Here is a 23,564-nt window from a genome sequence, read left to right on the forward strand (position 1 = left end):
ATGCACCCTCGCTGTACTCGGTCGAGATGCGGGCAATGTGCTCCTGGCGCGAGAACAGCAGGAAGGCGGCAGGCAACACGCAGGGGGGTCGCGGGGCCGGTACAGGCAGAGGTGGAGCAGGCCCCATTCCCCACGGCTCACGCAATCTTGTCGGTCTTTCCATCGTACCAGACGCCAGAATCCTGAAGACGGTTTCCAGATGCCGTTATCGAACAGCTGTTCCACCCCCACCCCCCCAGTTAACGGTTGTTCTTCTTCTTCCTTTTGCATGTCATTTGTATTTTAATAAAATACCAGAGCGCTGCGAACTTCGGTATTTTTCTGTGGATGGTTATACCAGTGCTGCCATTTATCCTATTTAAGGCTAGATCTAGCTTATTTAAAAACGGAAATGCTTGAAACATTATGAAAATACTTATAGCCTTAAATCTAGCCTTTTAATATGCTACATATATTTGTAGGTATTTTTTAAGGAAATCGAAGAAGCACTTGGCGTCAATTGGAGGCATTGCCCAAAAGAATAAAATAGCTTTATAAAAATAAGCTTTAAAACAGAGGAGCATGAGGCGGCATTATGCCCTTATATTTAACCTTATGATGGATGAGTCCGCTTTTAGCCTGTTTTTTTTTTTTACAATTTTTAGCTTGTTCTAGCTTGCATTTTTGTGAAATCTAGCATATTTTTACGCTCAAAATCTGGCAACACTGGGTCACAGCAAACTGACTCAGAAAGGTAGAAGAAGACGAGATTTGCTGGCTAAAATTTTTTCCACGACGAAACGAATATTATAAAGTAATTTGATCTGCTAATCACCTTTGCTTCTGCCCGACAGCATTAAGTAAGTGTGTACATCGACCGTTATTTGTATAGTATCGAGAACACAGGGCTACGCATGCAATAGGAGCCACTAAAAGCCCAGGCCCAACCCAGTATCAACAAAAGAGGGGAGAGAGTGCGCAAGAGAGAGAGGTCAGCAAACCCGCAATTAAAAAAAAGTAGACACGTACGAGAGTTGCACGGGCGGCGTAGATCGACGAAAGAAGAGACGCAGCAGACACCGCAGCAACCATGTCATCCGGCGACTTTGGCAATCCGCTCAGGAAGTTCAAGTTGGTTTTCCTCGGCGAGCAGAGTGTGGGGAAGACGTCGTTGATTACACGCTTCATGTATGACAGCTTCGACAACACCTACCAGGCGACCATCGGTATTGATTTTCTATCCAAGACCATGTACCTTGAGGATCGGACAGTGCGCCTCCAGCTGTGGGACACGGCGGGCCAGGAGCGCTTCCGTTCGCTGATACCCTCCTACATTCGCGACTCCACGGTGGCTGTGGTCGTCTACGACATCACCAATACGAACTCATTCCACCAGACGTCCAAGTGGATAGATGACGTTCGCACAGAGCGCGGCAGTGATGTCATCATCATGTTGGTCGGCAATAAGACGGATCTGTCCGACAAGCGACAAGTCTCCACCGAGGAGGGGGAGCGCAAGGCGAAAGAGCTGAATGTGATGTTCATCGAGACCAGCGCCAAAGCCGGTTACAATGTGAAACAACTGTTCAGACGCGTGGCGGCGGCGCTGCCCGGTATGGACTCCACTGAGAACAAACCCTCCGAGGACATGCAAGAGGTTGTGCTTAAGGACTCGCCCAACGAGACAAAAGATCCCGAAGGCGGTTGTGCATGCTAGAACTAGTTCTAGACAACCAACGTCACACCCAACCAACCCAACCACCATCCTCCGCTACGACAACAACAGCAGCAGCATAGCATTTCCACACACACGCTGGCAACGGGTGTGGTGAGTGTGCGTGTACACACAGGTGTAGCGTGTATGTGGCTGGATCAGCGGATCAGCAGTAGACAGAGGATGCGAAACCTCCGGCAAACAAACATCTATACACACACATACACAATTTTATGTTTAAGTTTATTTATAAAGTAAAAAATGATAGCAAAAAGCAGAAAATAGACTAAACAAACAAACAAGAATTAACGAAATCGGCTAACTAATTAATGTTAATTATCTAATGCAATGCAATTTAAATGAGCTAATCCTGAGGCAGGCCAAGATGCATAAAGCATGAGGCATAGAGATCGAAGAAACGAGAGATCAGGGATCAAGAGAACAGTTTCCATTCTCACATTCACATTCACCCGTTCCCCTGCAAAGTCCCCATAAATACAGACGACAAGAAGATGCAGATGCCGTAGAAGATCACACGCTTTTATGTACTTAAATCAGGCCAAGCGGTAGACGAAGATCAGAACAGATCCCCCAACAACATTCCATTTGGCATCTCCACACAAAAAGCATGCGAGCATAGGCAGTACAGTACATAGATACCACTGAGAGCCAGCCTGTGTTCAAAATGATTCCACGGCTAAGCAAATAGTTTTTCCATTTATAGCCCCGTTCTGTTTCTGTTTGCGGCTTTGTTTTGCCCATTTTTACTTGGTTGGTTTTTGTTTATAGCTCGGCAACTGTAAAACAACTGGAAACTTTTGATGGCATAGGACTTGGCCACGTGCATCTTATGAATAAATATATAAATATAAATATATATTATGTATTTTTATGACAAAAATAATGAAACAGACAGACAGGCGGGCAGGCAGGCAGCACCGAGCACTGAGGCAGATGGCAACGTAAACATTTAAAAATATTATTAACGATTTTTGCTTCGATTAGCGAGAGAAATTTGTGCATTTTTTACGCGAAAAGCATATGGCTTACAAAATTGATAATATAATTGAATAAAAGAAACCAACCTAAAACCTATGAATGCAATTTTTAATAAATCAAATTATGAAAATGAAAATATTCACTATACTATAAATAATTAATTCAAAACAAAAGAAAAAACTAAAACCCCAGAAAGTGAATCATGATATCAGAATAGTTCTTCGGTTCGGTCGCTGCAATTTGGGGCGCCGTATCTTATCGGGCGTGAGTGTTGTTAACTGATTCGATTCCCGCATGGACTGCGACTGGGGCTGGGGCTAGGCGACATAAAAATATAGGACTTAGTTTTTTGTTTGTTTTATTTCTGAATTCCGGTTTCATAGGAGTAAATATATTGAAAGAAAAAATGCCAACTTGTTTGCTTTGCAAATACATATTAAGTATAAGATATATAAATAGAGCTTAAGATGTGGTGTCCCTAGAAGTTGTCCTCGTTTGTGATAAACTCATCGCGTATCTTCTGCAGCTTGGTGATCAGCTCCGAGACGGAGACTTCGCCATGCACCTTGTTGTCGCGTGTACGCACATTGACAGTATTTGAGGAACGCTCCTTGTCGCCGACCACCAGGATAAAGTTGAACTGAGCCAACTGAGCATTTCGGATCTTCTTGTTCATCGTATCGCCGGCATCGCAGTCGGCCTCGCTCATGAAGCCAGCGGCATGGAGCTGGTCCTTGACTGTCTGGGCGTATTGATCGTAGGCCGGACCCACTGGGACGACCATCACTTGACGGGGCGACAGCCAGAAGGGCCATTTGCCAGCATAGTTCTCCGTTAGAATGGCAATCATACGCTCCACAGAGCCCAGGATGGCGCGATGGATGATCACTGGACGCTTCTTCTCGCCGTCGTCGGCAATGTAGTTGAGATTAAAGCGAATGGGTAGCTGGAAATCCAACTGTATGGTGGCGCACTGATGTGCCCGCTTCAATGCATCCATAATGGTAATATCAATCTTGGGGCCATAGAAGGCGCCATCGCCGGGATTCTCCTTCCAGGGCATGCCGAACTCATTGAGAGACTCCTCCAAGGCCTTCTCAGCATCATTCCACTGCTCGAGCTCGCCCAGATACTTATCTGGACGCGTGGACAAAACGAGCTGGAAGGTGAAGCCGAAAATGGTATAGACATGCTTCAGGAACTCCAAACAGCCCTTCATCTCGCTCTTGATCTGCTCGGGAGCACAGAAGATGTGGGCATCATCCTGCTGGAAGCGACGCACACGCGTCAAACCAGTCAAGGCGCCCGAGAGCTCATTGCGATGCAAGACACCAAAGTCGGCCATGCGGAGTGGCAGCTCCCTCCAGGATCTGTTGCGAGTATCAAAGATGAGACAGTGGCCAGGGCAATTCATGGGCTTCAGGGCGAACTTCTCCTTCTCCGCTTCGAAGGAGAACATATTCTCGGCATAGTGCTGCCAATGTCCGGATGTCATCCAGAGTTTGGCATTGTAGATGTTTGGCGAGATGACCTCCTGGAAGCCCCGCTTCCTGTATTCCGACTTGATGAAGCCCATCAGCGTGTTGTAGATGTGCGCTCCACGAGGCTGGAAGAAGCAGGAGCCAGGCGACAGCTCGTGGAAAAAGAACAGTTCCTGCTCACGTCCAATTTTGCGATGATCTCGCTTGGCGGCTTCCTCCTGAAGCTTCTCCCATTCCTTGAGCTGCTTGGGATCGGGGAACGAGATGCCATAGACCCTCTGCAATGTCTCGGCATCGGCCTTGCCCTCCCAATAGGTCGACGAGTTCTTAGTAATCTTAAGGGCCTTGACCTTGCCTGTGTGGCGAACATGGGGACCGCGGCAGAGATCGATGAGAGAGCCGCACTTGTACACAGTGGTGCGATCCGTGGTCACCTTTTCGTTCAGAATGCGCAATTTAAACTCGTTGTACTTGAACATTTCCAACAGATCGGCTTTCTTCATCTCCAGACGCTCAAAGTTCTGCTTCTCTTTTACGATTTGCTTGACCAGGGACTCCATGGTGCCATAGTCGTTGGTAGAGATCTACAAGAGAAGACCTCCATTAATTAAAGGTTTTTTGATAAGAGAAACTTGAAGTACTTACGCCTTCCCCGTCCAGATGCATGTCGTAGTAGAAGCCACTCTCAATGGGCGGACCATAGCAAAGATGTCCACCGTAGATGCGCTCCATGGCCTCACCCATTATATGAGCGGAGCTATGCCAGAAGACGGCCTGCGCTTCGGGATCGTCGAACTTTAGCAACTGCAAGGAGCAGTTTTCCTCGAGCACTCGATCCAAGTCCCAGACCTGTCCGTTCACCTTGGATATAATTGTGTTGTCGGCCAGACCTTGGCTGATGCCACGGGCCACATCGTACGGCGTGGTCTCCCACGAGATGGCATCTACTTGCTTGCCATCGGGCAAGGTGACTTTGATGGTCTCGCGAGGCTTGACAGCTAATTCAGCGAGGTACTCAGCCTTGCATTTCTCCCAAAGGATATTACGTTCCTCAATGTATTTGGGCAAGGGGCTAAGTTCTAAATCGAAAGGTCTATTCAGTGAGTGTTTTTTACTAAGGAAATTCTCGACTCCTTACCCTTGCGACTGTCTCCGGCAGCACCGGCCGGCTTCTCCTTTTTCTCCTTCTTCATTTTGCCAGCCTGCAAATCGAGGGAAAAATCAATAAGTCTACGAAATCACAGCTTCTTTTTTTATTTGGTAATATTTTGACTACGTATGCAGTCGAAAAGCAATTAGTGGAATGATTTTTCGGTGTCTGTTATCGTGCTGGCGAGCGCTGGCTCTGGTTATTTGAACAATTGTGAGCGAGGCAATGACGATGACAAATTTCTTTCGGCTCTTCTTGTACTGCCTGAGGGACCACCTATCTATCTTTGAGCGTTTCTCCGGAATTTTAAAACTGATGCAATAGGGGAGGTACATTCAGTCATACAATGTAAGAGGGTCGAATCGAGTAAGTGACGTCACAGCAGCCGGCTGGCAGTGATTCAACTCGAGCCCCCTCATCAATGGCACACATTTGTAGTACAGGCAAAGGAAAGGAACACTTAGAACAGTAAGGAAAATGCTATGTATGGCCTAAGGACACCAACCAAAGTTGCGTAGCAGCGATAGCTTCTCAACAGGCCTTTATCTGGTTGATTTTCCTGCTGTTGTAGTAGATGCTGCGCCTGATATTTGGACGATGCTGTGCCTGCGGCTGGCACCGATCGCAGGCAAACAGCGCTGCTTATTGCTTTACAAGACCTGACGCCAACGCCAAGCGGCACAAGTTTCAACATAACTCTGTAATCTGTCACTTCTCATACACTGCAATGCAATTCGTTTAGAGTTTAACATGCCTTTTGCTTGTTTAAATCCAAATTACTTAATTCCGGCACCACGTTGTCACCCATTTTTCGACAAAAAATTATTTAAAGAAGGAGAGGAGGGAGAGATAGAGCGAGAACATGTGACCAGATGCGCAGAAAAATTGGAAAAATACCTAAATACCGGAATGTCAGCTGTTAAAGCTTTGGCGCCAAATCAATTTTCGAAATGGGACCATTCAAATAGACGCTGGCGTGTCCTGTTTTCGTAATTGTTATTGATTTTCCTATTGTGCTGACATAATTTCTTCGCCATCGAGTGCAGTCGTGTTTACTTTGTGTGCTTCGTGGCTGCTTGGCATATTAAAAGTGAAAGCTGTTGGAAAAGTATTGCTCGCCGCGAAGTTTAAAAAGCCAACAAAATTGCACACCTATTGGAAAATCCCCTTCATCACCAACCACCGCTCTCTGGTGGCGCTGAACGTCTTGGGGTAGATTTCGATTTCTACAACGTGGCTTCCAGCAAGATTCACCCCAGCCCGGGGGCGGCGCGGAGTGTGTGGGCGCTTCCCCTGACGGCATCCTCATCATGCAATATGGTGGTGGCGGAGGAGCATGCCCATGCCGAGGACATAGATATCGACCATCGCCCGCACTCGCCGCCACTCACGGGCCGAGGAGCTGGCGGGAACAATGGAGCCAGCAATGAGGATCACGACAGCGTCCTGCTGTTTGAGGGATTGGACGGGGCCACGACGGTCAACCTAGACGATATCTTTGACATCATTAAGAATGGAGAGGTCAGTGAGGTGGAGAATCTAGTGGACAAGTTTGGCATGGAGTGCCTGTCGGCCAGGGACCGGCACGGCTACACTCCTGCCCACTGGATCGCCTTGAATGGAAATGTCCAACTGATGAGATATCTGATTGAGCGCACAGCTCCGATTGATCTGCCGTGCTTGGGAACCCAGGGGCCGCGACCCATCCACTGGGCCTGTAGGAAAGGCCATGCCTCGGTGGTCCAGGTGCTGCTCCAGGCAGGTGTCGCCGTCAATGCTGCTGACTTTAAGGGCCTGACGCCTCTCCACCTGGCGTGCATGTATGGACGTACCGCAACTGCTGCCTACCTCCTGGGCATGGGTGCACTCAACAATCTGACGGACATCAATGGCGACACGGCTCTTCACTGGGCGGCCTACAAAGGACACGCTGATCTGATGCGCCTGCTTATGTATTCCGGGGTTGAGCTGCAGAAGACGGATAACTTTGGGTCTACGCCTCTGCATCTGGCGTGTCTTTCCGGGAATATGACGTGCGTGCGTCTGCTCTGCGAGAAGTCGCAGCTGGATTTGGAACCGAGGGATAAGAACGGCAAAACACCCATAATGCTGGCACAGGCACATCAGCACCAGGATGTGGTGCGCCTCCTCTACGGCGAGGTTAAGAAAAAGTCACGTTGGATTCCTTCCGTCTCGGAGAGCTGGGGCTGGCTCTTTGGCGGTGCCGGCGACTCCAAGGGACCCCTCTTTCTCTTTCTATTCTCCGTGCTTCTCTGGGGCTATCCCATGTACATGATACGAGCCATTCCGATCACATGGAATATCCTGCGCCGCTCCCACTACTGCTTCATCTACTGGAACGCCGTCATGTGGATTAGCTGGGCCATTGCCAACCGTCGCGATCCCGGCTACATTCCACTTAGCTCCGATGCCTACTACCGGGCCATCAAGCAGATACCCTACTTCGATAAGCTGAAGAAGCGGAACGTGATGCTCACGAGGCTCTGCCACAGCTGCCGCTGCCTGCGTCCGCTCCGGGCCAAGCATTGCCGGGTCTGCAATCGCTGCGTCTCCTACTTTGATCACCACTGTCCATTCATCTACAATTGTGTGGGGTTCCGGAATCGGATGTGGTTCTTCCTGTTTGTCTTGTCGGTGGCGGTCAATTGTTCATTTACCATCTACTTTGCCTGCTACTGCGTGATGATCGAGGGATTCACCTTGCTCTATGTGCTGGGCCTCATCGAGGCGGTGGTCTTTTGCGGCTTGGGTTGGATTCTCACCTGCACTTCGGTAGGTTTCCACTATCGCAATCTATTCTTTTAATCCTTTTAGCCCTTCCTTTTTTCTTTTGAACAGATTCTCCACGCTTGCATGAATCTCACAACAAACGAAATGTTCAACTACAAACGCTATCCATATCTACGGGATAAGCGGGGTCGCTACCAGAATCCGTTTTCGCGCGGTCCAATACTCAATCTACTGGAGTTCTTCGTCTGCCTGCCGGATCGAGGAGATGACAACGATCTGCTGTTGGAGGATAACATTTGATTAAGGATATAGGATCGAGCCCCGGCTCGTCGGCGCAAGGTGCCAGTGCGTGGATAATGAAAAGAGACGGCAGCCCAAAACCCACTCGGGTAGGCTGCCTGTTTTGGTTTTGCTCCAAAAGCTTTGTGCTTAATTGAATGCTCCGCTCCGATGCGTGTTTTATCGTCTACAATTGCAATCTTGATAAGATACGATACCTTTGTAGAAGAGAGGAAAGATGGAGAGGTTCCTGGTAGCCTATTCCGGGCCATGGCATCCATCTTTCTTGGTCTGCTTTGGTATCCAATGATATGATCGGCTTGCCGATCATCGCTTTTCTAACTCCTTAACTTTTAGCCTTTGATAAGAATACGCTTCTCTTGTTAATTTTTGTACAAAAATTGTTATACATACTCGTATATAAAATGTGTTATTTAATGAATCTCTATATTATATACTAAATATAATTAATAAATGGTGTAAGTGTTCACAAAATGCGAGTGCTAGCGAATGCAAGCCCTTCATTTTGTTCATTTCGATATTGGGGATTGAATTGCACAAATAATACTACGAAAAAAAATCAAATCGAATCTAATCGGAGAATATGTAATGGGTACACTTTGGCATGTATCTTGGGTGAGGTGATGGGAATCTAAATGGTACGAATGGTTATCGTTGATTGCTTCATGCACTTGCTCTATTCTATTTTCTCTTAGCTTTCGAAGCAGAAATCATAGTTCTCGGGATCCTCCGGTATGGGTGGTGGATCCTTGCTGATATCAACACCCTCTGTATCGAGCAGACGCAGCTTAATCTCCATTGAGAGCAGTGTATCGAAATCTTCGTTCTTTTGCTTGCTGACCATCGGCTGGCCGAGCAGGGCATTGATGCCGTCCGTCCAGTAATTGAATATGCTCTCGTCAGGGGCCACAAAATCCAGTGTCGAGTGGTCCATGTTCTCAAACGTTATGGAGAACGCCAAATTCACTGCTGACTTGCGTATGCGTGTCTCCTTCATGTGCGGGCACTCCTTGCCCTCCAACAGCTGCTTGATTTCGCTGATGGGCAGCTTCTTGGGCAGCTCCTCCAATGTTGGTATGTTCTTCTCATCGCAGTCTCCATAATGGATGACTTTGTGGTTGGGCGACAGACGGGCATACCAGAACTTGTCTTTGGTTCGTGTTCCACGCAAATACTTGGAGAAACGAGTACCTACCAACCATTGAGAACGATTAAGTATACTAAATTAAAACACTTTGCATAGACGCATGGATGTCTTACCTTCTATCAAAAATGATAGACGCTGTTGCTTGATTAGCTCCAGAATGTGTGGCGATATCTTCTCCTTCAGTTTGACAATGGCCGAGGCTGTGGAATCGCACTCTTCCTTCGACGTGCGTTCCTGCTGACGCAGGGTTGTGATTTGCTGATAGGGGAGTAGAGCTATCTTATTGCGAAAGTCCTCCAGATTCTCTGGTCTACATTTTAGAGTGCGCTGAATTTGCTCCCGCACCACACTGAAGGTGGTGGTGAAGTCTTCCGCTGTGGCTCGCATGTCCTTCCATGTTCGATTCAAAGTTATGACGCAAATACAAAAGAACTCCTCGAAGGGGGAGTCGTGGGTAAAAAACATGGGCTGAAAATCGCCGGATTGTTCGGCAGGCGGTTCACCAATTCGCAGAATGTCGCACAGAACCTTCACCAGTTCAATGGAGGTCCGTCCAAAGGGACATTCGTGCTCGTCCGCGCGGCATGAGTTCTCTCGCACAATCTTTGCGTATTGCTGGGTGTAGTTGCGGGCAAAGTACACCATGCAGTCGAGGGCCAGAATGCCTGAAATACAATATTCTGGACTATCGTTTTATTTGGCTTTGCATCACATACCTGGGGGCGTTTCTATAAAGTCCTGAGCGGGGTTGATGTCGCACTTGAAGCCCAACTTTTTGTAGTACTGGGAAAAGTTTATATTCCCAGCCCCCGATCCGCCGCCTCGACGAATGTGGTCGTCATTTTGACTCAGGGCAGTGGTGTGGTCATCAAAGGCAATGCGACGCAGCTCCTTGATTTTATCATGGGCATCCTGATCTTGGGCATTCATCTTCATACGCATGCGCTTCTCCAAAAGGCCCAAAGTCAACGTTTGGAGCACATACAGTTGGTGGGTCATCTCCGTACCGAGCCCATTACCAATCAAGGCCAGGCGGAACTGCTTGGCGCTTATAGTGTTTGCAATCGTTCGCCTGCGAGCCTCATCTGCCTTGACAAACAGAGCATTTAGCAGTGCTATGGCATTCTGGCGCATCACTGGCGAGTTGACCTCCTGGAGAAGCCGCAGAATATCCTGCAACTTGATGTCTTCCGCCACCAGCACGTGTTTGCTGCTGCACTGAACGATATTTTCCAGATTAGAGAGGGCGCTCTCTCCACAGTTCGTTGGATATTTTTGGAAATTTCTCACAATCTCAATATTTCGTGCGACAAATGAGTTCTCGGGCACTTCCCAGGACACCGTGCCATGCTCCATTAGCTCGACAAAGCTGCTCAAGCTGTACTTGAGGATCTCTTCGTTATTCTGGCTGACATCTTCAATCATCTTAATGAGTATGTCCAGACCCTTCTCCTTAATAAATTCCAATGCAAATGTGTGATCGGTGCTCAGCGATGTGAGATCCTTAAGTCGCAGGACCTTCTCCTGAGGGCTACCATTGAGCAGCGTTTCCATGGCATCGCTGGCCGACTTTGACGGCGAGTACTGCAACTGCAGTACAGAGCCATTCTTGATCTCGTTTCGGTTCTTCTCCGTCACATATTTCTTGTTGTTTGACTCGCAAAACTGCAGCGCGTAATTCTGGTGGTCGCTGATGGACCAGCCGTTGCATATATCCTGGATTTTGCCTGCAAGCCAAGAGATATGCACATCATGAGACACACTGATAATAAAAACCTTACTTGCTGTTGCGGCCATTGCGGTGCATTTTAATGAAGGCTTGGGCCTGCGCTGACATCACGATAAGAGTCTGAACCAGTAAGGGCGTTGGTTTAAGGTTTTCGTTGTTTGTTGTTCAAGTCACACCAAACAGAGAATATTACTGCTTTATGGGACTATACCTATATGTGCCGTAGCCCGTACGTATTGTTCTGATTCTAAAACTAGCAATTGCTTTTAATTATTCAGTTTTATTGACATACTTGCAAGCGGATGTCTCTGATCCAGGTTTATCAACTGCGCCATATGATTTTCCCTCTCTACGGCTATCTTCACTATGTGCGAGTCCTTCACCGTCGTTTTTTTCGGTATCATTTTGTCACTGTTTTTAGTAAAATTTATTTAGTTAATTATTATTATTTAGCAAGAGCAGTGTGACCGCAGATGTATCAATAAAATATACCGTCCGACTCTCAGAAATATACCGAAACATGAGACCATTTTAAAAATATACCGTAAATATACTGACCAACTCAAGTTCTATTACACATATTCCTCGATTTTGATCTTCCGTGGAATATTACTATATATATAGTTAGCCATGCCCACATAATTTTATCCGATTAATTAAACTATTCTCAACTTGACTGGCTTATTTTAAACACATGCCTTTATTGGATTTCAATATACCTTTGAAAATGAAATTGAATAGATTGATAAAATTGATCAAATATACCGTGGACGGCCGTTTTGAAGACCAGCGGCGCCCTTTGGCGCAGTTTTGGCCCACTATTCCGCGCTGCCTCATCCCCCAGACCACCCCGGAGCAACAATCCGACCACAGAGAAGACCAACGCTGGATATGGATCTCCCAACGGCCATCAAGAATCTGCGCGATTTTGCCGACTGATCATTCGCTGGAACTTCCTCATTCTGATGAAGGCCTGGAAGCTGGGACCCACACTGGCTACCGGCAACACCATCTTCCTAAAGCCAGCTGAGCAGTCGGCGCTGCCCTAGCCAAGCTCATCCAACTGGCATCCGGCCACACGAACCTGAAGCGCGTGACCCTGGAGTTGGGCGGAAAGTCCCCCAACATTATCCTTTCTGGCTCTATCCGTGGAGACGGCCCAATTCGGCCTCTTCTTAAACATGGGCCAGTGCTGCTGTGCCGGCTCTCGCAACTTTGTGGAGGATAAGATCTACGACGAGTTCGTGGAGCGCAGTGCAGAGCGTGCCAAGAAGATGACCGTGGGCAATCCCTTAGATCTGAACACCGAGCAGGATCCCCAGATCAACCAGGAGCAGATGGATAAGATCCTTGGCATGATCCAGCAGGGCGACAAGCTGGTAGCCGGCGGTAGCCGTCCCGAAGGCCTTCCCGGCTATTTTGTCCAGCCAACGGTGTTCGCCGGTGTCCGAGACAACATGCCCATTGCCCGCGAGAAGATATTCGGGCCCGTCCAGCAGCTGATTCGATTCAAGAAGCTCGACGAGGTCATCGAACGTGCCAACAACTCGGAGTACGTCCTTGCCGCCGCTCTCTTCACCAAGGATTTGGACTATGCCAACTAAATTGTCGGTTGCCTGCGTGCCGGCACTACAATGCCCTGGCTGGCCAGGCTTCCTTCGGACGAGAACGGGGAGTATGCACTCTCCAACTACACGGAGGTCAAGAGCGTCATTGTGAAGGTTCCACAGAAGAACTCCTAAGAAGGGACTGTCCTGGACAGGGACATTAGCCTTAAGCTCACATTTACTCGATCTACATTTCTATATAGACAAACAATATGATTCTATTTGTGAAGAAAATCTTGAAGATTCGGATAGTCCGCCCATCATTAGTTCCCATTTAAAATCACTGATTTATATATATATGTATATATGTACGTATATTTAAAATCTTAAAAAATAAACTTCTTACTCTACCTTAATTATATATAACGGTTACAATTCCTACCACGCGGGAAAAAAATTGTATTGCCGCCCGTGTGTCGGTGAATTTATCCCCATCTATAACGTGGATAAATTTAAGAATATCGTACACATGGGAGGTGAGGATGAATCCACGCAGCTCGAGATTGGAGCTATTGACTCTGCTCAAGTTAAGAGGTGTTGACGATTTCGCGAAGTTCAGCGCCAATAGCTTTTTTAAGTTTAAAACTTCGTTTGAATTAAACTCCTCTAGTTCATTTGGCGTGCTGCTGGTTATTTCTGTAAACTTCTGTTCCCATGTGTTTCGGTCAAAGGTGCTTCCGTAAATTTTGCCTAATCTATCCACCGTATCTTTATACCGCGTGACCAATTTCTTCTTCATATGGACTTCGTCCCACAGGACCGGGAAATAGTTTGCGACATACTGCAGCGACTTCAAATTGGCCCTGCACCTGTTCGATATTACGCCGCACACATTTTGGGCTAAGCCCAGGTTGAAAATTGAAGTGACTACGACTTTTAGTCCTTCATATATCTCATTGCTGCCCAAAACGTGCACGTCTGTAGGGACCACCTGCAGGTACAGAAACTTGAATTTTGTGCCGTCCATATTTGCAGTTGCAATGGCCAAAGATTTCCAGCGGCTGAGAAGCACCTGTAAATATACTACTTAATACGATATAAAGAGACGGTTAAAAGGGAACTTACGTTGGGTACGTGCCTGAAATGAAACTCATCGAAAATGAGGACAAAAGGCTGCTCCCTGAAAAATTGCAAGTTTGACACCATGTTGATAAGCCCACAGTTCAGCTCTATCAAGTGGCACTGCCGCTCCACGTATCTGATGGCTCGCCGCACATCGTGTCCACGGGCAGCCAATAGCGGGTGGCGTGTGAAAACCTCTTCCAAATTCATTTTACACCGATTTAAGTGAACGCGGTCGCAGTCTAGTTGGAAATGGCGACAGTCAAAGTGTACATAGGTGTTCGTCTGGTCAAATCCCAAGGCGGCACACAGTGGGCCAAAAACGGTCAATCCTGTCTCGTTCTTTCCATGGGTCTTTTGTTTTGTTTCCAATAATATATATAATATAATATATGTAATATATATAATATATATGTATGTATAATCGCAATTTGAAAATTGTTTAAGCTTGACCCACTGTGCGGCAGTTAGATCAGAACTCTTGCTTCCCTTTCGCTCTCATTGCAACGAAAGGAAAATTTGCAATCCTTTTTGAGCTGCTTCCGAGCTCGAAGATGAGGATGAAGAAATGGTTAAAAATGGCTAACGCGACAGCGCACAGTGGCCAACACGGCCAATCTCTAGTTTTTCCTATGTTTGTTGTAATATGGCAACCAAATGGGCCGCTTCACCCACTGTGCAGCAGTCAGATCAGAATTTGCAACGGAAAATTTGCAATCCTTTTTGTGCTGCTTCCGAGCTCGTAGATGAAGAGGAAACATAATGGTGAAAAACGACGCCGCGGATACAGCAAATCTAAGCGGGTCCATGGACTGAGTTGTTTGGCCAATTTCGGCGGTAAAAATTCGAATAAAATCTATTTAAAGGAATCTTTATCAGATTGGAAATTGAAATTAAATTTAAAGTGGAGCTGAAGACGCCGACAAAGGCGTCCTCGTCGGCTGCGCAGCAACCTGGGAACGCCACTGCAATAGTGAATAGGACAAAAGTGGAGCTGAAGACGCCGACAAAGGCGTCCTCGTCGGCTGCGCAGCAAGCTGGGAACGCCACTGCAATAGTAAATCGGACAAAAGTGGAGCTGAAGACGCCGACAAAGGCGTCCTCGTCGTCCTCGTCGGCTGCGCAGAAAGCTGGGAACGCCACTTCAATAGTGAATGGGACAAAAGTGGAGCAGAAGATGCCGTCAAATGCAGGCAGTGTCGTGGAGGATGCCCCCAATGAGTATGCCTTCAGTGAGGATGTACCTTGGGAGGATGCCCCTAGTGAGGATGCACCGGCTCCGACTTCGTCGCTTATCAGCTTTTGCGCCTTTCCACCGACTGTAAACACTGCGAAGCCAAAGATGCCCATGGGGTACCGGCCAATCCAGGCGCGTACAGGGGGTACGCCCAGCAGCGTATTTGGGACTATAATGGCGGCATCTTCCTCCAACCACTACAGTGCAGGGTCTGAAGTGAATCAGCCCTTTGCGACCAACACGGCTGCCGTCATTTTAAGGGAAGTTGGGGCGACGGCGGTGCTGCAGCGCGTGGGCCGACCGGAGCCCCTGACTCCGAATCTAAGAAGAACGGCCATAAATGCCATCGCCGACCATTTCGTTATAAAAAAAATTCCACTGTCGATAAGCAACTGCCGGAATTTGGAGATCAAACTCCTGAGTCTTTTTCCCGGGGAACAGGAAAGCGACTACAAAGTGAGCGATCGGAGCCGAATGTATGTCAGGTACAACAACAGGAAGCGGCTAGAAAAGCACCATGCTAATATACGACGGAAGCTCATCTGGACCCCAACGACGACTGAACCATTGTCGCCGAAGTCATCGGTGGCCTCATGGTCCCAGACACTGCCGGTTGCATTTGACGAGGTGCCAGACGATATGGAGTAGAACCAAAAAAAATGGATTTTTCTAAAGAATCCTCGTTTAATTTCATTAATATTTCTATCAACATAAGACTTTTTATTTTCAACTTACAAAATTCCTAAAATAAATATGAATATTATTTTTAAAATCAAAACAATTTCGCCGTAGTTTCCTGATTTTCATAGTTCAATGTGAGGGGATATGGTCCCCCAGCAATGGCAATGTGTATTCTGGCTGCTTTTTTGCCTGTGCTGTGCCCCTTAGTTAGTGGCAGGTACTCATCTCTTTTGGCTGCTCTTTCCACCCGAGACGCCGCTGCAATCAACGCGGGTGCCCTACGAGGAGTCTAGCGTATACTGTCTGGACAACTTCTATGCCCCTGCGCGGGATAAGCTGCCGCGGTTGCTGGAGTATAGCGATCAGGCCTACCAGTGCACACTGCAGCCAGGCGATGTTCTCATCGTGCCCCGTCACTGGTGGCACTATGTGGAGGCGACGGAGACATCGCTCAGTCTCAACTACTGGGTGACTCTCAAGGACGACATGGACCTGGCCCTGGACGAGTTTCTGGTCAACCACATTGTCGAGAGCTTTGTCAAGGGCGAAAGTGAACAGACGAAGCAGTATCTACTGAATCCCAATCAACTGGAGGACATATCCTCGACGCCCAGCGAACTGTTTGCCCAGTTCCAGCAGGCTGTACAGAATGCCGAGAGCGAAGAGCACAAACGGAAGCAGTGGGAAACCGATTACTTGACTCAATCCAACTTTAGGGAGCTCCTCACTAGAGTGCGTCTCACCGTTCGCCCCCTGGAGGTGATGCCCAAGGAGGAAAACAAGCTCTTGCTGGAGTCCAACTCGAAGCGGCTGCAAACAGAGACGAGAACTGATGCTGAGAGTTTGCCGATCAGCTCCACATTGAAACTGCTCATCAGCAGTATGTGTGCCCCACGCACCATTGCGGGCATGAAACGAGAGTTCTTTCGGAGACTGAGACAGGGCGAGGCGTAATAGCACTAAAAACTTTTATTGTGATACGTGATAATATTTTTGTTGCATATATGATATTAAAATCCAAGAAGCCATCAACATGTATGATACTATTGCGAGCAAACGAACGAAAGCCGAAACAGAAAAAGAACACAGAGCATTAAATGCCATGACCACCAATTGCCGCTTCTCTACGATCCGGGACTCATGGAAGAGACCTTGGTTAAACCACAGTGTGGCTATAAATACGGGTTAGATGCAGTTTACCATCCTGGTGGCCTCTGGTTGGGATAGCCGCCTTGCTGTTGAGGAGCATAGCTGCCAGGATAGGTGCCATAGTGCCCAGGTGGTGGTCCTTGTGGATAGCCCCCGGATACTGAAAATCTGCAAATGAAAAGCATTCGCATAAGTGGGGATGCAAATTCCATCGATTATCAGTACTTACTGCCAGGATATGGGAGCGTGGCGTATGGATTGAAGCTCTGGGGCATCGGTGGCGGCACATACGCTGGATATGGCACTCCTGGCTGGGCGCCATATGACACTGGCATGCCATGTACCTGGGTAGGATACGGCATATTGGCAGCAGCTGCCGCAGCCGGTACGCTGGGAGCAGAACCAGCTGGATTGGATGGAATGTCTGTCGGATGGGTGAAAAAACAAAATGTTGGTGCAGCAACATGTTTTGCAATGCTTTTTTGACGATTTTCATTGGCCGAGAGCAAAAATCGCGTCGACCTGTTTTAACCGGTTCGTAGTTTGGCGGTATATTTAAAAAAACTAAGTTTATATGGATATATTATATGTGGTGTATATCAAGTACATATTTAAACTAACTTATCAGTACCAATTTTAATAGTATTTAAAGTGACTAACATCTTGAATAGCATGATGACAGGAAACGGCAGCGACAGAATGTTCGGATCTGTCGTGCTAATATTACCCAATAATTGGGCATATTCACCCTAAGTAGTAATTTAAGTACATAATATTAAAGTATGGAATGAGAATCATTGTTGTTAACCGGTTAAAGGAGACCCTTACCCGATTCAAGTTCGGTTATACGAGTGGATACGAGTGGTGTGCGCCAAATAGAAATTGTTTGAAAGTGAATGAGCGGAAGGGATTTAAATGCAATCTATTGGAATAAATGATAGACGTAAGTACGATTTGTGAGCGAAAATTCACAAACTCCACGCCGAAGCTGCTTCTAATAAGAACACACGATCCAATATTGATATGGATAGGAGCTACCAAAATATGTTTTGTATTTTTATTACCGTATTAATAAACAAAGAACTTGGTGAATTAGAATTAGCAAATTATCTATCTTTCGTGAATAATTTATAAACATGCCTTTAAGTGTTTGCATCTAAATTAAATAATCATTTTGTAATAAAATTGTTTAACAATGTGACTTACATTTGTATAGAAGGCTATTGCGACAAGTTCATCTATTGGATGCGGTCGATATGAAATATGAAATCCTCTCAGCTTTGGTCAGGTCGCCACGTGACACCATATCAATATAAGATAGCTTTTGATTATCTTTTTCGATATCGTCTAGTAAAAATCTTTTAATTATATGTATATCCAGATATGTACTGGATGGCATCCTCATTCAATTGGTTATCTTCTTCCTCTTTTTCTCCGGTTGTGGTAGCCATGCTTTCGACGCCGTCCCACTTCGACTCCTCTTCGAAAACATTAGCTTCCTTATCCACATCATTGTTTATTTTCAACTTCAGGGCGTAGAATTTATTTTGGGAGTGTCTTTAAAAAGGTGTCCTCCTCGATGACAAAACTATTTCAGTGCTTCTGGCTAAAAGTAAGTACATAAATAGAGTAAACAGTGCGGAAAAATGAAACTAGGCCGGGTCTGGTGGAATAGATGCTTGCAGCTTGGCATGGCACTATCACAAACCATACAGAATACTGTATGGGGCGTGGAAAATAAGTGGAAGATCACGGGAGTCTGCTTTTAAGATTCTTAAGGGTACGATTCCTGTTGTATTTTAAAAGAGTCATAATTACTGACTTTCGGCAGCTAACTTTAATCTGACTGTAGATGAATGAGCAATTATGAGCAAGCAATTACGACTGCGCGGCCCAATTATGTGTGCATCTCTCTTACTCTTATATATGTACATGTGCACGCATGTATAATGTATGAAAACCCACCCTTTACTGCTACGCACCAAAAGGAAAGAAAGAGAGAGATGGTCACTAGAGATGGGCATGCACTGAAATTTTTCGTCAGGGCCCAGCACGATATATGTACATACATATGTATATACATATATATAAACTAATTAAATATTTAATAAAACACGGTCCCTGCTTAACTAATCTAATTCTGACAAAAGTCGCACAAACATATGCATATGTGGGATATATATGTATAGTTTTTCACCGAAAATCTGTGTGTTTTTTTAATATATAATGAATAATTTGATTATATAATATATTTATCATATGTACATAATATACATAAATATGTGCATAAATACATAATACAAAACCCACCCTTTTCTGCTACCTTGCAAAAGCAGAGAGAGAGAGAGACAGAGAGACAACAGCTGCGGCTGCGCTGTCGGCTGACGTATTTTTTTTGTACACAGAAGCAGGCGCACGCAAAATCACACACACACAGCGACAGCCGATATATCACTCTCACTCTTGCAAGGCAGACCTGCGGCGGCGCGACTGCGCTGCTTTGAAGTCATTTTCGCAAATGGCGGCGCTGCCGATTGCTATAAAACGGCGAGCACAGTCCAATCCACGGGGCTTTATTTTCATTTTTTTTAATTGAACACATCTACTCTACTAAGCTTAGTGCGCATGGAGTCAACACCATGGCACACTAGAACCTCCGCACCATAGAACCACCGCACCATAGAACCAGCGCACCTTAGAACCTCCGCACCATAGAACCACCGCATCATAGAACCAGCGCACCTTAGAACCTCCGCACCATAGAACCACCGCACCATGCGCACCATGGCACACTAGAACCTCCGCACCTTAGAACCACCGCACCATAGAACCCCCGCACCTTGGCAGTTGCGTCTTGAGTGCCGTCTTCCAACCCCCGGCTCACTCGCTTTGCTTACTTGCGCAAATGATTAAAACATTACCGAACACCTTCATCGGGCCTCCCATAGACCCACAAAACTCGGTCATAGTCTGTTATTTTCTTTACTCTTCATGGCTCACTCTTCCTGTCCTGAGGAAGAATCTGATTAAATTGTACTTTGTCATTTTAAAATATTTCTACTTGGCAACTTACTTCACCCAACTTCATCACAATCGTCTCAATTTTGTTTAGTGTCGATTGATTATTATTGATTATATTATTATTGCATTATTACAATCGTCTCAATTTTGTTTAGTGTCGATTGATTATTATTGATTATATTATTATTGCATTATAATACAAAAAAATCTTAAAACTTAAAAATTGTGTTGTTGGAAGCTGGGTTGTATACGGTACTTGGCAACTTACTTCACCGAATTTCCTTGCCAACTTCATCGCAATGGACTCGATTTTCGTCAGTGTCGACCGGCCAGCCGGTCCCGCACATCTCTCTGCTCGTGGTGTGTAGACGGATATACCGTTATACATACGTCAATCTTTGAGATCCACGCCGTGATGATTCCGAATATCAAGTGGCGGAAATATGTGACTTGATCTCCCCTACATGATACATTTTCTTTTTTCTGTGTATTTTGCATTAATGGCGGAATTTTGCCACTCGCAATCGACTATCCTTCTTGAGAGCGCCTTGGACCCTCCTAATTTGTTCATGAGGCAAGTGGAATTGTTTAGTGTTCGAATCGGAGGTACTCGTTTGAATATAGTCGGTCATAGTCTGTTATTTTCTTCACTCTTCATGGCTCACTCTTCCTGTCCTGAGGAAGAATCTGATTAAATTGTACTTTGTCATTTTAAAATATTTCTACTTGGCAACTTACTTCACCCAACTTCATCACAATCGTCTCAATTTTGTTTAGTGTCGATTGATTATTATTGATTATATTATTATTGCATTATTAAAATCGTCTCAATTTTGTTTGGTGTCGATTGATTATTATTGATTATATTATTATTGCATTATTATACAAAAAAAATCTTAAAACTTAAAAATTGTGTTGTTGGAAGCTGGGTTGTATACGGTACTTGGCAACTTACTTCACCGAATTTCCTTGCCAACTTCATCGCAATGGACTCGATTTTCGTCAGTGTCGACCGGCCAGCCGGTCCCGCACATCTCTCTGCTCGTGGTGTGTAGACGGATATACCGTTATACATACGTCAATCTTTGAGATCCACGCCGTGATGATTCCGAATATCAAGTGGCGGAATTGCTAGTTATTTATATTTTCCACTAGCAATATTACACATTAATTAGCCAAAAAGTTGCGGGATACCAAAGGCAAAACTTGTGATAAACTCCCAGGTGAAAATGTAGAAATTTAAAGTGCAAATAATAAAATACCCAGGCGGGAAGGGGGGTCAATGCGCCGCCCCCCTTCGTGAAAACCTGGGTATTAACCCTTTGTGTTGTTTTTTAAAATTTGGTATTATTAGTGTTAGAATTAGCATAATTCTTGGGCGCTCTCAAGAAGGATAGCCGATTGCTAGTTATTTATATTTTCCACTAGCAATATTACACATTAATTAGCCAAAAAGTTTCGGGATACCAAAGGCAAAACTTGTGATAAACTCCCAGGTGAAAATGTAGAAATTTAAAGTGCAAATAATAAAATACCCAGGCGGGAAGGGGGGTCAATGCGCCGCCCCCCTTCGTGAAATCATGGGTATTAACCCTTTGTGTTATTTTTTAAAATTTGGTATTATTAGTGTTAGAATTAGCATAATTCTTGGGCGCTCTCAAGAAGGATAGACGATTGTTAGTTATTTACATTTTCCACTAGCAATATTACACATTAATTAGCCAAAAAGTTGCGGGATACCAAAGGCAAAACTTGTGATAAACTCCCAGGTGAAAATGTAGAAATTTAAAGTGCAAATAATAAAATACCCAGGCGGGAAGGGGGGTCAATGCGCCGCCCCCCTTCGTGAAATCCTGGGTATTAACTCTTTGTGTTATTTTTTAAAATTTGGTATTATTAGTGTTAGAATTAGCATAATTCTTGGGCGCTCTCAAGAAGGATAGACGATTGCTAGTTATTTATATTTTCCACTAGCAATATTACACATTAATTAGCCAAAAAGTTGCGGGATACCAAAGGCAAAACTTGTGATAAACTCCCAGGTGAAAATGTAGAAATTTAAAGTGCAAATAATAAAATACCCAGGCGGGAAGGGGGGTCAATGCGCCGCTCCCCTTCGTGACAGACAGACAGACATTTTTAATTTTTCTCGTATCGCAAATTATTGCTGAGCGATTTGACCAGCTTGAAATCGAGGCTGAACTAGATGACCTAAAGGAGATCTAGGGTGACCAGAAAGAGGACCAGGATGAGCAGAAGGAAGATCTGGATGACCAGAAGGAGATCCAGGTGGCATGCATGTTAATTTCGGTCAAAATCGGCCATGAATATACCCAAAAAATCATAATAAAATATACAATTTGGTATTTTTTTTAGATTAAGGTTTTCTTTTTAGTCTTATAAGAAAATACCGAATATTAATGTAATGCAAATTTCGCAAAATTAAAGTCGCCGCAAAAAGAGTTTTTTTTTTTTTTTGCAGTCGATTGGCAGCACTCGCTTTGTCGTTTTCTTGTACTTCTTACCCTCTCTTTTTCCGCCTTCCTTTGCTTTTCTTACCTCCTGTCCAGGCAATTGACCAAAAGTCAACGTGTGTGTGTGTGTCTGTCTTTCGCGGCCTGTCTGTGCTTCGTCTCCTTCACATGTGTTTCCCTCTCCCCGTCTGTCCACTGTCCGCTGTCCGTCTTCTTTCCATCTCTGTCCGTCTGCTGGCCATCCAACTCGACGAACTTGACGGACAGGCCGCCGTCGCCGCTTTCGCCGTCCGTGCGGTTTTTGAGCTCTGCTCGCTCCCCCTATCCCCCCTCCATTCTTTGTTCTGGTCTCTCTCTCTCTCGTTCCCTGGACACCTGCACTCTTCTGGCACACTGCTGCATGTTCATGGTTCTCTCTGCCTGCGGTTTCCGTAGCTCTCCTTCGATTACATTGCGTGAGCGGCTGAAAGAAGTTGATGGAATGCTAGAAGGAGAAAGAGTATGAGGGGAAAGGGTAGGAGCATGAGGAGGATGAGTATGATGATGTGTAGAAAGAGGATTGTGGAGGAATAGTGGAATGAGAGTGGCCAGAACGCACTTTATCCTCGAGAGATCCCATGAGAGAAACCCCATGATCTCATGAGCAAGTATAGTAGCCAAAAGGTTTTTTTTTTTTTATCATATAATTCAAGTTTATTTTGTCTGAGAAATGTCTATTACACCAATAAAGTAAATTCTTCAGCGCATGACGCATTTTAGTTATAAACAAGTAGTGATGATTATTATCGAAATTCAATTTTTTGTATGCATTTTATTGCTTTTCATGGATTTGACTTAGGAATATGTATGTTTATATATGTATATCTGTGTAATATTTATATGTGTACTACATATGTATATGTAAAATTTTGTTTTCAGTTATGAAAAAAGATTATAGTATTGAAATGCATCTTATAACAGTTTTCATTATTGATTATGAGTATTTCTGTTACCATTTTTGTTCATCTTTTTCATCTTTAATAAGTAATTCGTTACAATTGGAGTGGAGTGGAAATTGATGGATATTTTGCTCCACAAAGAATA

The 23,564-nt window shown here is 45.4% G+C and overlaps 5 protein-coding genes and 1 pseudogene across 7 annotated transcripts; 3 read left to right on the forward strand and 3 right to left on the reverse strand.

Moving 5' to 3' along the window:
- The first annotated feature begins 710 nt into the window (after positions 1–710).
- LOC108161812 (ras-related protein Rab6) lies at positions 711–2,788 on the forward strand. Its single transcript, XM_017296171.2, has one exon. The coding sequence runs from the start codon at positions 1,070–1,072 to the stop codon at positions 1,694–1,696; it is 627 nt and encodes a 208-aa protein (XP_017151660.1). The 5' UTR covers positions 711–1,069; the 3' UTR covers positions 1,697–2,788.
- Positions 2,789–3,033: 245 nt separating this feature from the next.
- Positions 3,034–6,176, reverse strand: LOC108161805 (threonine--tRNA ligase 1, cytoplasmic). Of its 2 annotated transcripts, none has more exons than XM_017296163.2 (4): positions 6,078–6,176; positions 5,312–5,375; positions 4,819–5,252; positions 3,034–4,757 (listed from the first exon to the last, which is right to left on the reverse strand). In XM_017296163.2, the coding sequence occupies exons 1-4, from the start codon at positions 6,129–6,131 to the stop codon at positions 3,171–3,173; spliced, it is 2,139 nt and encodes a 712-aa protein (XP_017151652.1). In that variant the 5' UTR covers positions 6,132–6,176; the 3' UTR covers positions 3,034–3,170. The 2 variants fall into 2 exon arrangements, with proteins under 2 accessions (XP_017151652.1, XP_017151651.1); XM_017296162.2 differs by lacking the exon at positions 6,078–6,176 and adding an exon at positions 5,829–6,048.
- A 19-nt stretch (positions 6,177–6,195) lies between these two features.
- Positions 6,196–8,915, forward strand: LOC108161259 (probable protein S-acyltransferase 23). The gene is made up of 3 exons (XM_017295480.2): positions 6,196–6,241; positions 6,459–8,116; positions 8,183–8,915. Exons 1-3 carry the CDS (start codon positions 6,196–6,198, stop codon positions 8,372–8,374), a joined length of 1,896 nt encoding a protein of 631 aa, XP_017150969.1. The 3' UTR covers positions 8,375–8,915.
- On the reverse strand, positions 8,771–11,738 carry LOC108161806 (engulfment and cell motility protein 1). Of its 2 annotated transcripts, none has more exons than XM_017296164.2 (4): positions 11,543–11,738; positions 10,238–11,248; positions 9,635–10,186; positions 8,771–9,565 (listed from the first exon to the last, which is right to left on the reverse strand). In XM_017296164.2, exons 1-4 carry the CDS (start codon positions 11,652–11,654, stop codon positions 9,066–9,068), a joined length of 2,175 nt encoding a protein of 724 aa, XP_017151653.1. In that variant the 5' UTR covers positions 11,655–11,738; the 3' UTR covers positions 8,771–9,065. The 2 variants fall into 2 exon arrangements, with proteins under 2 accessions (XP_017151653.1, XP_017151654.1); XM_017296165.2 differs by lacking the exon at positions 11,543–11,738 and adding an exon at positions 11,303–11,477.
- Positions 11,739–12,008: 270 nt separating this feature from the next.
- Positions 12,009–13,061, forward strand: LOC108161258 (annotated as a pseudogene).
- Positions 13,062–13,196: 135 nt separating this feature from the next.
- On the reverse strand, positions 13,197–14,284 carry LOC108161669. The gene is made up of 2 exons (XM_017295965.2): positions 13,923–14,284; positions 13,197–13,869 (listed from the first exon to the last, which is right to left on the reverse strand). Exons 1-2 carry the CDS (start codon positions 14,127–14,129, stop codon positions 13,210–13,212), a joined length of 867 nt encoding a protein of 288 aa, XP_017151454.1. The 5' UTR covers positions 14,130–14,284; the 3' UTR covers positions 13,197–13,209.
- Between the last annotated feature and the right edge of the window lie 9,280 nt (positions 14,285–23,564).

The sequence above is a fragment of the Drosophila miranda genome, chromosome 4 (assembly GCF_003369915.1).
Source record: "Drosophila miranda strain MSH22 chromosome 4, D.miranda_PacBio2.1, whole genome shotgun sequence".
Taxonomy (NCBI): Eukaryota; Metazoa; Arthropoda; class Insecta; order Diptera; family Drosophilidae; genus Drosophila; species Drosophila miranda.